At 37.4% G+C, this 15,597-nt stretch overlaps 2 protein-coding genes and 1 non-coding gene across 5 annotated transcripts in view; all 3 read right to left on the bottom strand.

The window, feature by feature from the left end:
• The window catches only part of LOC107219263 (prolyl 4-hydroxylase subunit alpha-1), a 146,199-nt gene extending 136,477 nt beyond the window's left edge, over positions 1-9,722 (bottom strand). Inside the window, exon 1 of one of the 3 annotated variants that reach the window (XM_046729910.1) lies at positions 9,387-9,722. The gene's annotated coding sequence lies outside the window, so the exon portion shown is untranslated. The remainder of the gene's footprint in view (positions 1-9,386) is intronic. The other 2 variants (XM_046729909.1, XM_046729911.1) reach the window with 2 other exon arrangements.
• Trnay-gua lies at positions 8,730-8,832 on the bottom strand. Its single transcript has 2 exons — positions 8,796-8,832; positions 8,730-8,765 (listed from the first exon to the last, which is right to left on the bottom strand). It is a non-coding gene; the product is annotated as a tRNA-Tyr (tRNA).
• Positions 9,723-10,768: 1,046 nt separating the features above from the next.
• On the bottom strand, positions 10,769-12,645 carry LOC107219261 (translation machinery-associated protein 16 homolog). Its single transcript, XM_015657430.2, has 5 exons — positions 12,394-12,645; positions 12,212-12,303; positions 11,936-12,076; positions 11,707-11,855; positions 10,769-11,085 (listed from the first exon to the last, which is right to left on the bottom strand). The coding sequence occupies exons 1-5, from the start codon at positions 12,394-12,396 to the stop codon at positions 10,784-10,786; spliced, it is 687 nt and encodes a 228-aa protein (XP_015512916.2). The 5' UTR covers positions 12,397-12,645; the 3' UTR covers positions 10,769-10,783.
• Positions 12,646-15,597: the final 2,952 nt, after the last annotated feature.

The following is a 15,597-nucleotide window of genomic DNA, read 5'->3' on the forward strand; positions in this document are numbered from 1 at the left end:
TCAAAAAGAAATGTCGAAAAACCGTTCGGGCCAGAATTAAAAGCTCATTAAAGGTTCCACGAATCCAAGAATGAAAAATTTTCTGAAAGTCACCCCTGCAGGGCGAGAACTCCCGTAAACGAGAAACCGGTGAACTCTTTGACTGAACAAGTTAAGAGAGTTCCGAGAGGCGTTAAAATTACTGTGAAATTAAAGGCTCTCGGTACAGTGCCCGTGCGAAATAAATGCTTCACCCCCAAGGGGAGAACCACCCCCGAACTCGACATATCGGTCTAACTGTTTGATGAAACAAGTTAGAGAGCTTCGAGAGGCGTCGAAATTACTTTAGAATTAAAGGCTCTAGATATATCGCCCGTGCGAATTATATGCTCTACCCCCGAACCCGAAAAATCGGTGTGTCTCTTTGACGGAACAAGTTTGAGGGTTTAGAAAAGCGTCAATCGAAATTACTTTATATCAACAAGCTCTTTACCGGAGAGTTCAAAAGTCCACGTTTCGGAGAATCTACCAAAGTTTGGATGTGATTCTGCCATGTGTTAATTTTCAGATTTTCAGATTTTCATTACTCGAAATGATACATAATTGAATTGACTCGAATGATGGAAAAATTGACAATAGCACAAAATCAAGGAAAAATCGAGAGAGAAATTTTAGTGAATTTTTGGAAACACCAAGTTTCTCATTGTTTGGTTGATTGTAGTTAGTTTCCGTGAACGTTCAAACACGTAATTGTGTCCCATAAATATTCTCAGAATAATTTGCTAATTTAGCATCTTCAGTAATCATACGACCTCTTTATAATTCAGAAATCGGCCAAGTGATTAATTTCAGAGATATTTTGTTTACATATTATTAATTGTTTATCAAGTTGCAAACATGGTTTGACAGAATTGAAATTGTTTTTAAAATCGATATTAGTTGAGCATATAGTTATGAATAAATTAATAATAATATTTGCATATTGATGATTTTCAATATTTCGAAAATCTATAATTGAAATTATTCAATTTAACACCACATGATGAGTGATAAATTGCTTCCAATAAATCTATCTTTTTCAGAAAATTCGTCAATCGGTTGAGAAAAAATAAATTATTTCATAATATAACTTATTGGAAATTCGATTATTAATTTTTTGAAAAATAGTCGATTACTGAAGAATCATTTGCTAATTATTGAAAAACTTAGTGATGCAAAAGGTAAAATTAGGCTAATTTTTGTAAAAATGGTCAATCAATGAAGAGTTATTTTCGTAAAAAAATCGAGTTTACGTTTAAAAACTGCGTTATAGGAAGAAATTGTTATTCATACAGGTATAATATTAAACATAAAAAGATGCTACGATATGCTGAACCCTCTGTGTAGTCTCGTCTTGCTCATTTTCCATACAACCAGTCACGGAATGCAAATAGCGATAAAAGTTCTCGAGTTTCTTCGAAAGTTCCATTCGACTATATAATAGAATGAGATTTACTACGCAAGTGTTTCCCATTTACCACAAAAGTTTTGTAGATTAGAAAACGAATACTGGAAACTACGCGAAGTTCAGGAATTTCAAGAAGCGTATAAAAATTAGAAAATTCAATTATGCATTTCTAATATTTTCCCGGTTAGTAAAATTTGTATTATTTTGATTGAAAATCCGATTGAAAAATCGATAGAATTTCTACACTACAGCTATACTATTTTATTGATATGACGGAATTCTGTTAGAAAAATCAAGAAACGTCTCATTTTCTTCTATTTGTTAATAACTCAGGCTAACGATTGTGAAACAGTTTTCTCATCGATACGAAAATAACAAGTCTTTCGAATAAAATGAATCGAAAAATTTCAATCGGACACAAAAACTCCAAAAATACTTATTTTCCATTGTCTGATTGCTGTTATTTGATATTGAAATATTACTTCTATGTATTATTAAAAATTACAGGTTATGAGTCGCAAACCATCGACAACAAACATGAATTTTTGCAGATCCCGAGGACCAAGAGTATGTCAGAAAAAAATTAAAATGTGGCTACCTGTGAGAGTTTTACAAATTATTAAGAATTCAGCTTTACGGATTCCCTTAATAGATAAAATTTCCGTCGGCAATTTTAGCATCAGTGAACGAAACGGTTGAGCAGCGATCGGCAAACTTGCAGGTCGCATCGGTAACCGCGTGACATCAAAATCGGTGATACGGGAAAAGCCAAAATACTGCAACTCTTAATTCTAGAATATGCCTTGCGCAGTACAAGAAGCTTTTTACACACGCATCGAATCTTTTCCGTGGTTTAAAGGCTGATTCTATTTTCCTCAGCAACAACTCTACATGCACAAGTGTTCCGGTCAGTATAATTATGACGGATACGCGTATCTCCTTCCTTCGAGCGGAAGTTCCTGCTATATTTCAGAGACAGGCAGCATACCCGGGAGCGGGTGCAAACGGTCGGGTAACACGAGGTAATAACGTCAGGGGTTTATGATATGTACACTTACGACCTTTGACCCAGCTTATGCCGGCGCTATTTACGACGGTCGTTGCGCGATGTCATTTTGTTCGTCAAATAGGAAACGGAGCGGGATCCGAATGAAAAGATTCATGCATGCGTATGTGTCTGCCTTTGTCGGTGTATACACCTAGATGATCGCTGTCTCTTAGGTGCGTATTTCCTCTCTATGTTACACTGAGAGAAATTTTTAGTTCCGGTTACCGCTCAGTCCTTGACTATTTTCATATTTTACCAGAATCGAAAAACATAGTTCTAGGTAGAAAATGAAAATTAGCTTTCTAGCTGTTACCGGAAAATCTAGTATCCGTTACTATTCTTTCTCATTATCATCACTCTTAATATATTTTCTTGTAACTGTTGCGAAAATTTAATGCTTGTGCAACAATAAATTCATGTTAAAGCCTTGTTTAGCTAAAAAAGTAGAGTAAACCGAAGAAAATGATTTTGCGTTGCAATTACCAAAAAAGTTTTATTAACGATCCCTGTTTTACTGAATTTTTCTAGTTACTGTAACAAGTGAAATTTTTCTCAGTGTATACAGAGTTCTTTCTTATTTTTTATTGTTTCTTTTCATTTACGTGTTATTTGAACGGAAAATGGAAAAAATATAATTGGTACCTCTAAATATGAATGTTAAAAGCTCATATTTGGCTAGAATATTCTGTTTGAGGTGCTGTACCGAAATTTTGACGCGCGTTTGAATAATAAAAATAATTTTTTTCTGTGAACACCCTGTCATAGGTAGGCACATTATATCATCGTCACTGTCTTTCGACGCAAGTTTTTATAAATTTTGTCAGATGCGACATCGACAAAGGAGAACAGAAAACATAGCACACAGATTAAGGTGAAAAACACAACTTTCGCGAAACTTTCACCCATTTACTGGTGCTGCAGAGGTGGATGAAAACTGGTTGAACGTCCCCCTGGTGCACTCGACTCTGTGACAGCTTGGAAAACTTGTTGAGATGTAAATAATACTCATTTATCTTACGAGAATAATAAGCCGAAAACTTATTCACATCCTCCCATTCACGGTGTGAGCGTCGAGTAGAAAATCTAGAATTTTTTTCAAAAGGAATTACTTTGCTTTTCAAAAAATAAAGCTTAGCTAGATGACCAAAGTATCTGTTTGATTATGTATATTTCATACATTTGTCAGTACAAACAGTGATTACGGTACATCAGGATAAATAAATTATCTAGCTTAGTTTCACCGGCTTAATGGAAAGACATATAAATTCAGCATTGAAGTATAGTGTCTGTGACAAAATCGATGAAATACCCTGAAAATTATGTCGGAATTGATAAACTTCTTGCTATTAGTCGAACGGTATCGTTTGAGCAAAAGGTTCCGCGTTGAGATTTCAGTTAGCTTGCAGATCGACAATAATTGTGAAAGTCTCGTAAGACTTTTCACTCCTTTAGTCATTGTTCGATATTTCATTATTGTTCAGGGTCGTAGTCCCTTCAGCGCATGGCAGAATTATCTTGCCAGATTTGGGACTTTTGTCTTTTCTAGATGGCTTAACCCGACTTGTGATTTACCTTCCACGATAGTCCGAACCGTAACGGAATATATAGATTAAAGTAACACTATTTATATTGAAAAAATTGCATCGGTACACAAAAAATATAATGTGTAATACCTGTGTATAGGCGATAGTTGAACGAGCGTGGCTTGCACCAGGAACCGAACTACATCTTCTGCACTTTCGCACAGTATACTATTTCCTATAGGACGATTGCAATCTTTTTGGAATCGCAACCTCTGACACCTAACGAAATATTGACACTAGGACGTTGATAGATAGACAGACCCATGCATATACTATTTTCTAGTTTTCACCAGAAGTTCACGCGTCAACGAGTAACGAGGCTAATGAAATCTAGGAACGTAGCAATATATCAATTGCACAATAAAGTGGAATAACGTAAACCACGCAGTGGGTTATAACACGGAGTCAGTTACAAGCATACCGTACCACCTAATATTTACCTGACCAATATGCGAAATTCTTATTATCATGCAAATTGAACGACGCTGGGGGATTTCGCGAGAGTAACGAAACCGGCGATTAAGCCGTTATAACGGTTATACGTAGTAAAATTATAACGATGAACTTTGGCGTAATCAGTGTCGCATCGAGTCGTGGATTCGTTGCCACGTTCAACTCCATTGCAGTTGAAACCCAAAAGCCACGAACAAATTCAAGAGCTACGGATGTCGCAGTCAAACTGATTGTGAGGCCGATTAGTTCATCCCTCTTGGATTCTTAGGTATCGAAATGTTTTCAGAGCAATAGAACCAAATTGGGTCTTTAGACCTTCTACAATTTTTTACTTACACCTGTTTTCTTTCGCGTTTTCCGCATAATCTTAAAATATGAAGAAAAAACTCTCAATCAACGAAAAATTACAGATTGTGTGGAAATTTGAATGTTCGCTGAATTCCGATAGCCAAATTATATTGCATTGAGCTGACGGGTATTACCGACAACTTGTCTTTCTTATCAAAGAATTGGGTAAAACCCAAATTATTGTTTAAAATTAACAAAGTAGATTTTTCGTTAAATAATTTCAACCTTGTCAAATTGAATTGACCGAAACAAACGATTAGTAAAATATTTGCGGTAGTTCATTGGTTTTAAATCGAAGTACAAAAAGGAACGTCAGTAAAAAAACTCGTGAATCATACGACTCCAATATATTTCAAGTGAATATTTTTCAGCCATCCGATAAGAAACGTCAGGTATAATTTCTAACAAAGCTCTGACTCTTTCCTGCAACGCAACCAACAACCGATAAACTTTATCACACATTTGATTGGCAGAGGTCAACGAAACACCCGTATTATTTAGGTATCACATATTTTCGCCCAGACATCATTTACGTACGTGAAATAAATTTTTTTTCATAAGTGATAATTAGCCACCCGGCCGGCTTGAATCATTAGCCGTAACGCGCATCTCCATTTTAAGGGCGTTGGTAACAAACAGGATAATTATGACTCTACCTATATTTACGCGTTGACTTCCACGATGGATTTATTGGTACCGGAGTACAGGCTGCAGCTAGGACATCAATCACGGAGGATAACGTTCGAACTGAGGGAACAATTTGAAAATTATACGTAACCAACGTCGACGCACATGCAGGAATATATAATCCAGACACGATAGTTTAACGCGCGTTACACACACGTACGTATGTGAATACATGAATTGTAGATATGAGAACGACCGCCGGTGCACGCGTACAAAACCGACAATGAACACGATGCCGGCATAATATATAATAATATGATATTCGATACGCTTATAGCCTGTTCCGCAGCTTCGTTATTCCACGTTGGTTATTTTGATACCAGAAAACGCAGCTACAACCCCGGAATACCGGAATACATATATCAGCCAATACGTCATTTCCCCGGAATATTACGAGCTATGTACCGTTCGTGAAAACGGGTGTAATCGAGCGTACATCGAGTTACAGGTACGCGGGCATGCCGCTACTAGTTGGTTTTCGACACTTTGTAATTTTACTTAATACTAGTTGCACCGTGTTGCAATTCATATTTCCGAATTTGCGAGTCTGTTTCGCCACCTCTTTACGCGAGTATTGAATTCGCAATACCTTTCGCGTTACAGGAATTAAAAAGGCCCGCAACTGCCCGAAAGACATTTTTTTTTCCAAAATAGAGACAAACTTTTTTCTTTGCTGCGTAATTATTTGACATAGTTATTGAAAAACGCGGGAATCCTGAGGGAATTTGGGATCCCGATTTTAGTAAACAACGTGATGCAACAAACATTTTAAATTATTTGTAAGATATCGGGGAAGAACTGTGCTGTCGGTAAATTGTTTTGAGTCAATTACGCGAATACAAAATTACGGAAAACTCTGTGCAAACTGTAAGGCTTTCGTTACTTCGCAAGGAATCGATGTACGGTAAAAAATATGTTTTAAAACTAAGTATCGCTTCAAGCAACGCATTGTTTTGCCGTCAGTTGTCACAGCGCCTTATTTTCGTTTTCAATACGCCTATCGTTTTGCGATAATAAGAATATTTCACAAAAGGATTAAGTTATTGTGAAACAGAAAAATTTACATTTTCGATAATAAATTGGGAACAAAATAAAAATTGCACCGATCGAGAGCAAAATCACTGAAAACCGTTCGTCGATACGCTTTCGCGAAGACGAGAAAAAACAGAGACCAAGGCTGAAAATGATGTGTTATCTTCTCAACATTTATTTCTCACAATGTTTCGATGTTTTTTGAACCACAGCATAGGGAACATAAACTTAAACCCTATACTGCATACATCGCGGAGTAAGCGAGAGCAAGCATAGATAAGAATATTATACAGTACAATATCTTGTAAGAAATATCGGTTCCACTTTGCGAGCTTCCATTACTACGGATCGCATTAGCGATAGGAACGAACAAAATTACGAATCCTTTCGTCATACTTGGAGGGGGGCGCTGTAAGTTTTTCTTTTTTACTCGTCGCTGTTTTCTCGACCTCTTTTTTATTATTATTGTTGTTATTATTATTATTATCATTGGGATTGTTTTTTGTTCTCGAATGTTTTGTTCAGCTCTGTTCACACTCACTTATCTAGTAATCATCACACCAGGTAATTCCTGTGAAGCCAGCAGTATATGATTTTTTTGAAAATTGCTGCAATCAAAATGTCGAAGTTAGTAATGTCTGATTTTCACATTTTCAGAGCAACTGAATGGCGACGGAACTTGATTTCTTTAAATTTTTGACAAATGTTTTAATCTCTAATGCAAGCCAGCCTGGTATAAAAAAAAGACGCGTCATATCATTCCTTAGAAAAGCGTCATAGCGAGAGAATGAAAAATATAAAATGAAATGAAATGGCACTTTTTGATTCAGTGGCGCGGAAAATCGAAAGGTCGATTTTAGCCGATTTGACGCTAAAGTAAGTTCCAGAAGCAACATCAAACAGATAGTCTAATCATTATGTTCTGCTATTATATCATGTGCAAAATTATCGTGTTGGGTCGATATCCGAGTAAAGAATGGGATAGGTCGAATGAAGTTAATTTCATGTTCAACTATGACGTACAAAACACACACTTACTCTGGGAAAAAGTACACAGGTTTCAACTACAAAGATAATACAGAATTCATTGTTTCTGATAAACAATTCCGCAAATTGAATTAGTAATTAGTCAATTTGCATATCCATTTTTCACAGTGAAAATCTTTGCGGTGAATGTCGAAGATGATAAATTTTCATCTTTTATTCCTGCGCTTTAAAAATATGAAAAAGAATGCCTGTATTTAATTTTCACTCGAGTAAAAATAAGCTAAATTTGAATGTCCTGAAAAATCAAATGTATTCATTGGAATGGAAATACTTCACGATGATACAACGTGAAAGTGCTACTTATATAAATGTTGCATATCTGTATGAGGAGGGTTTAAACCTGGGAATGCTGTAGCGATCTGCTCTGAGACTGATGTATAATAAAAGGACAATGGAATACAACAAATAGGTCGAAGTAGGTCTGTCGACTGAATCCGGTGTACTCAAGTATCGATAAAATATTTACGAACAGTGATGTATACCTACCGACTCCCGGGAACTTAGCGTCTCGAGTTAAAACCTCCAGGCATACTTTTTAACCGGAGGGAATTTTATCCCCGATTTTCTCGGCGCATAGCTCTTTCAAAACGCAGCAAAAGACAAGTCCATAGAGAACATGGTATCGCGGTTAGTAGTAATGAAAAAAAATCGAGGATCTACTTGAAACTATTATATAAACAAAGTTATAAAGTAATGAACATGCTTACACGTTAATTTCTGTAAATTCTTAGTCTTTCTCTACGTAAACAATATGAGCCATACGTCATCATATATATATGGAGTGAATGAGGTTACGGTAATGATTCATGCTGAGGAGAAACCGTAATTTCGCAATTTTGGAACTGTTTGAAATTCAGTAAGCCGTTATAAAACAAAACGTATTCATATTTTGCAATTTTAGTTCCCTCAAAATCATTGTGAAACGAAGGAAATAGTGATTTTTCCCAATATTTCCGTAGGATAACATTACCAACTTCAACCTCGTCATACGTCTCATTTGTCAGCTTGATAAATAACAGTTATACGATTAAAAGAAAAAACAATACTTCACGGAGAAAGAGAGAAGAATCCACCGAAAAAAAAAGAACAAAACAAAAATTTTTAATCCTTCGAGCCGGATTTGAACCAGCGACCTATGGATGTCTCTCATTTCGAGTCGTAACTCAGCCAACTACAGTCCACCGCTCTACCAACTGAGCTATCGAAGGTCTTGACGAATCATAGCGAGTATTTGGTGTTGAAGAAAGTTAAAACAATGAGACTAGAAAAAAACACGAATATTAATGTACAACGGTGGCATCAACCGCTCTTGACCTCTCTGTTAAAATCGGTGTGCTTGATGCAGAGTTCCCGAATCTCTGGGCACAACGTGAATTCCACGTATCTGTATTTAACAAATAACAATAAATTGTGCTTAACATTGATCGCTCTTGTCGGAGCTATTCGACCGTTAGGACGAACCTGTCAAGACGAGGACGAGAGACGACATTAATGAGCAGATGCTGCGCCTAACGCCTACGAAGAATTCGCTTGATTTCGTAAGCGTACTCGATGACGAATAATCGAAAGGCCAAGTTCATTAACAAGAGCGACACGTGCGCTGTTGTTTGCTATTGGTCGAAGGCGTCGCCTCAACGCTACGTGACGCAAAACAAAGCGCAGCGATTACGTACCGTTTTGACCGACGCACGAAGCGAGCGGTCGAGTTGCAGTTGTTCGAGAGATAACAAACGCGAGGGATATAACCTCGGATTGCACTTACCGGAGGTGAAATTGTCAACGTCTTCGAGATTCGCGCCGAATTTGGCAGCAGAACACCGTCGATGATTCAACGCTGCGACACCCGCCGTTACGTCACTCGTTACTAATTACACTTGCGTGATGATTCGAGGGCGCTTTTGTTGTTTACTCGTGGCACCATAGCACACATTACACCCTTGGGCCGTGCTCGGACGCTCGTGCACGCCGCTCTCGATGTTTTCCTTCGTGAATTCCTACGCCTCGAAGAATCACGGGGCCTTTCTGGCCTTGGACAGTCCTGAAAAGCTGAGTCGCCTCGCGTGTCGCCATCTATCGTACCAGACTGGCGTTAAGCCGTGTATACGTGATAATATAGGTTAATAATGTTTCGGGTAAGCAACATCTTTACAACAGCGATTGATGAATGCCTGCGCGTTTGCACGGGCAGCTTCGTTTAATGGTATTGCAGTTTTCGATGGTATAGTTTGCGCCTAAAAGCGTTGACCGAAGATATAGACGTGAGCACGTTCAGCCGTGGGCTAATATTTCCTCTGGTTGAGCAGGTTGAGTGGTTTCGCGGGTAATTCTATTGTTCGGCACTTGCTGACCCGTCTTACGGGATCCCAGTATTAAATCGCGGCGGTATGGTAGAACACTATAATTTCGGCCAGGCCCGGCGGCTTCCCTTGCGAGCAGTAGACTTACATTGGAGCTGATTTGTAGGTTAACTATAACAAAGAAGAGAAATATTCAGATTTTCAAACTTTTGCATATTTTTGAACCTTCTACATCCATGTGTACCAAACAATTTTATAAAAACTTTAATTTCTATCGTTTCTCTCGAAAGAAGTGATGCTTAGTTTTGAAAGACCGTAATTTATCCCATAACACACGGGAATTATTTATACAGTAATCTTCAGATTGACTATAATAACGGAATTCCCGTCATCGGGAATTCGTAACATCGTAAACACAATTATTTTTATTTCGACAGAACTACCTTCGATAAGTGAACAATGTTGCATAATAATTATTAAAATCTGTTCAGATAATGAATCTAAATCTTATCTTTTCTATCCCAATATGCCTTCACATTTCTCTTGAAGTTGAAATGCAAGAAACTCAGAAACATGGTACAGATTGCAAAAAAATGACTGAACAGTACATATGATTAATATGTAAGATTTACGAAAAAAATTCGATTAAGCTTGATCGTAAAGTTTTTCAAGAGCGCAACGTTCATGCACAATTTCACCATTTCTTACACGGAAATTGCAATCATATTTTACTTGCTTCTTGAGATCGAGAAACAACTTGACGGTAGAACTCAGAAGTGGAAATTTGTATTTTTGCTCAAGCTTGATCGATCGGAACTTCGGGTACAGAAAACAAAATAAGGTGAAATGGTTACTAAAATATTTATTCAACTTCCATAAAACAAGGTTTGTCTTTTTCGCTATGTGCGTCGCTTGTACCTCTTCTATTACTCGTTACCTTGTTGTCTGTACTATCTTTACCATGTGTTTCTGCCATCAATTTGTCAAGAGTCTCGTCACCAGACTTTGTCACAGATTTTTTGGCTGGTTTCACGCTATGGCGCATGGCTTTCAGCAAATGATTTTTACCAAACCTTGTGAATTTAAAATTTGGCAAATACCTGAGCTCGCCGTCCCATTTTCGAAGCATTTCACACTGCGCTGGGTTGAATATGTCCGGTATTTCTAAAATTGGTAAAGAAACAATCAGTTTGGCTGAAACTTACAAATACAAACTTAACCCCAGAAAGGTACATTTCCAAATCTGATCACTAATGGTACACATAGGTGTATGCCACCTGTGTTCTTTTAAGTATATACCATTTCATCTGTAATAAAGATTTTCGAATACTTCGAATACAGAGTTTTCATCAAATGAATAGAAATACCTGTTTAAAAAAACCGATTTACACCATTTTTTGTGATAAGTAAATCGTACTGCTTGAAAACTCATCAGATATACAATGCAGGGAAGGAAATAGCTCTGCGTAGCAGACACCCAGTGTAGCGTTCTAGGGTAATAATAATACGTTCTATACAACAAAATCACAAACTATCCTTTTCATTGTTGGAAACGAAAGTACTAGATGGTAGAACTTCGAGGAGAAGACTCTAAAAGCTATAAGAATATAGTCGGTAGAATAGTCTAACTGAGGCAATTCAGTTTTGGGATGAAAGGCTGACATGAGTGATTAAGAAAAATTCAGTAGCAGTCTACCGTACATAAAGCTACAATAAATTGAAATTCAATTTCTCTCCGTCGTTGACTCTACTGGACAACGTCCATAGAAATGCATCAAGTTTCACCTATCCCACATGTATCGTACTCCGCCTCCTCATTCTTCTTAGTCATGCGTAATATGTCCTCCCTGCTAGCGTGCTGCCTATTTTTTCTGCCACCGATCGAATGCTTGATACTTATCTGCTCCAATTCTTCATCGTTACGGGCCATGTACCTATGAAAAACCATGAGTATTGTAAAGCAAAAGCTTGTAACTTTACACAGATAATTTAAGATTTAAATTACGGTACAAACTTTTTTACCAACTCATCGGCGAGTTGTGGAGTATAGGGGCAGACGTCAGGCAACATGTTTTCCTGTATCCACAGCATTTTTTCACCAATTAAATTCTGCTTCATGGCATTTCCAAGTTTCAGTTTCTCCCTGTTTGTTATTCTGCGCAACGAAATAGTCTCGTCTCAGTCAGTATTTTTATCCCGCAATTAGTTATAGTGCCAGCGGTTGAAAACGTGGAGAAAGAAGTGGTGAAAATAATAAGCAGACTCAACTGTTTTGAGACTGCGGAATTACCTTTTTGTCTTTTTCGTTATCGCTATCGACTTTCGACTATTCGGATGCATAACCTTCTTTGCAGAGGCTAGGACTTTCTTCATTGACATCGACTGGAATCAGAAATTAGGAACATGGAGCAATTGTTAGTGTTATCACAAACTCTCACGCTATCAATAAAAAATCACAGAGACTGTATTTACCATTTTAAAACTGATTGCTGCGTGACAAATTCCAACCACGTGTTGTGCTCAGCTGGGCTGTGATAAACGCGCCGTCTTGAGTCTTCCGCCTTCCAAATGTGTACGGCGCGTTCCGAAATTAGCTAGCAACGATAAAAACTCCCTAGAACAGAAGCAGAGCTACTCACGAACTCCGCAGCGCAGAAGAGATAAAAAAAAAGTTTGTTGACAGGATTGAGTGCTAATATCAGAACACAGGCAATGTTAGCATAAGGATAATGTCAGCAGTGGGAAGAAGAGCGAACCCGACGTATGGATGACTAGATTGTAGAACACCGATCTCTATTGAGTACATGCTTTTCCCGACTATAGGAGCGGTGAGCTATTCCTCTACTTGTTGTCCCTTCACCTGCCGGATTGAATTGAACTTTTTTTTTATCGCTTGTTGGTCGTTTGGTGGTAAATACCAGACCACTTCTGACGTTTACCGGTTTTCTGTTCATTTACGAAGAATAATTTTTAACAATGGCCTGGGGAATTTCAATGAGGCGTCATTTTCAACTGTTTCTTTTATCGTTCATTGATCGTTTGCCGATGTTGATGGACCAATTTGGATGGTTATCCATTCTAATAGCTTTAAAAATTTCTCAATATACACATATAACTTATAAAGACCCTAAATGTTCTAGAAGCATTTGGATTCAAAGGATGGCCTTATTCAAAATCAAAGTATTCGATATTCGCTTGCACTTTTCAACAAACTGAAATGAATGAAAAGAAATAGTTGAGATTCAAATTCAAACATGGTGAAAAAAGATAATGAAAACAGCCGCTTGCCCGGAATTCGGAAATACAATAACCAAAAGAACGAGGAAAGATTGTAATTCAGCTAACTTCAGACCTGTTTCTAGCTGGAATTTGTAGATTAATTTTGTGATGAGTGTAATGTTCTTTTTTTATATTTTGGAAGAAATAACCTCAACTGATGGTCATTTTTTAATAATTTATTTAATAATCATGTACAATATACTTTTGACGACTCTTATTATAGTTAGTTTAATATTACCGCAAGTAAATGCATTCGGTAAACGACGTAAAAATAAGCTAACCAACACCGGGAAAGAGCAGAATTTTTACAACCCATTGACCGACTCTAAGGAGGATTTGATCGATCCACATTGCAACTGTGGTTCGACAAACTTTGGAATAGTCCAAAAAATTTCTTACCTCCCTGCACCTTCCTCTTGTGCTCCTGTCGACGTGCGCTTTTCATCGGCATGCATTCGCTGCGGTTTGTGTCTCGCAGTGGCGGAACAGGTCAGTCGATTGAACGTTGTGACAATAAGTTGATGGGAAACTCAAGAGTATCAAATAATATAAAAGGCAAAACAATGAGTAAACAAACAATTCGCAGAGTTTCGCAAGTTTGGTATTGGGTGCCAAATACGCTTTGTATTATTTGTTGTATTTGCAATGACAAATACAAATGTGTACAATACGATACATACTTTCATACGCTCATTTTAGATTAATCATACATTGATCGATACTCACGACACGATGCAGCCGGATCATTGGCTTAGCGATAGCCAGGCGTCTTCTCTATTGAAAGCAACATGCGATCAGGCATTTAGACAGTAAGATTTACAATACTCAGGCAAATATGTAATATCTATATACGGGGTACTCCATGTCAAATCGAGACGTCGGTTTTCCTGACCCATTTTAATCTGATTGCCCTTTCACACGATGAAACTACAAATTAAAAAGATGAACTTTGAATTTTTTCAGATTTTTTCCGCACATGATTTCTTCACGACAACTCATCCAATAAATTGATTTCAACAATGTTTAGATACTTCGCGCCTACGTAGCTTAAAACTTGGACGCCATATGAAAAAGTTTCGTTCACAGAAAGTTTAGGTTCTCTCGTGAACTTCTCGAGAGTACTTTTTCGGATTTTTCATAACCCGTTTCAGTGTAGTTTGGATACAAAATGCGCGCAAATTGATCGTCACTGAAAAGTGCCCTAATCGAATGGGCTACAATTTATACGTAGCGTGCCTTCTTCAATGGGAAAGGTTTTTGAAAATTTCATAATTGGTGGTGCAGTGGTTCAGAAAATATATCGACAAATATTCACACAGTGCACTACGAAACTTGCAGACAATCTTTGGTATTGACAAAGTCATGATGTGTAAAAATTTCAGCCAATTCGATTAGGGCACTATTTTCCTATAGAAGATTATCGAAGATTTTTCATCAAAACTATAATTTAACGGGGCACGAAGAATCGCACAAAATTATTTTTCTCTAAATTTCATACAAAGATGCGAAAGTCGTGTACAGAAACTTTTTCCGTATGTCATCTGGATTTCAAGCTCTGTTAACTTGAAAAAATGAGAGATCATCAAAAGCTCATTTTTCGACTAGCTGTGGTAAGAAAATGCCTCGACAGGAAAATCTGAATAAATCCAGATTTGATGCTTTCGATACGAATTTCAAGTGAGAGTAAAACGGCGAAAACCTGAAAAGTGGTCATGGAAAAAATCTCATTTTTTCGTACGATTTAACATGGAATTCCCTATATACCGAGTTTTTCTTTTTTCTACCAATAGTTCCTTTCGCACTTTCATCGCGAATTCCCCCTTAACGCCAGAGCATTTGTCGGCTATTTTACTTCGCAGTGATATGAATGCATATTTACATATTGCATCTTAAAATTAGTTACAGCTTGCGAGAAATTTACGGTAAGCGTTACATCTGCGATCGGATTCCAGGCGCTACCCTGGTTGTATCAACCGCCGATGGTCTTTGGGAGAAAAAGTATGGCTAGAATTAATTTTCTTCCATTTCTGTCTGCATATATCATTATTTAAGGGGTCACATCACCTTGACTCTCCCTAAAAGATGCACGAATTCTAGATTCTTTTTCTTGGCAACTGTTGCGTACAGTTTATTTACATCCAACGGTTCTATTATACTTAATTATAACGACAAGTCATTCAAATTGCAATTGATATTATTGAAAGTTGTAGCCGGTAGAGCAATTTTTACGAAGATCCGCTGTCACAGGTCACTCCACGAGTCGGTGATCAGTGAGTTGTGACGGCCACACGGATGGTATGCAATCAAAAAATCTAATATTTTCTTGGATATGAAAAAAGTAACTAAAACCGAGCGTAGCGCGTTCTATTTTTTTTTGTTTTTTTTTTTTGAAATCTG

This window comes from Neodiprion lecontei, chromosome 1, assembly GCF_021901455.1.
Source record: "Neodiprion lecontei isolate iyNeoLeco1 chromosome 1, iyNeoLeco1.1, whole genome shotgun sequence".
Lineage (NCBI taxonomy): Eukaryota > Metazoa > Arthropoda > Insecta > Hymenoptera > Diprionidae > Neodiprion > Neodiprion lecontei.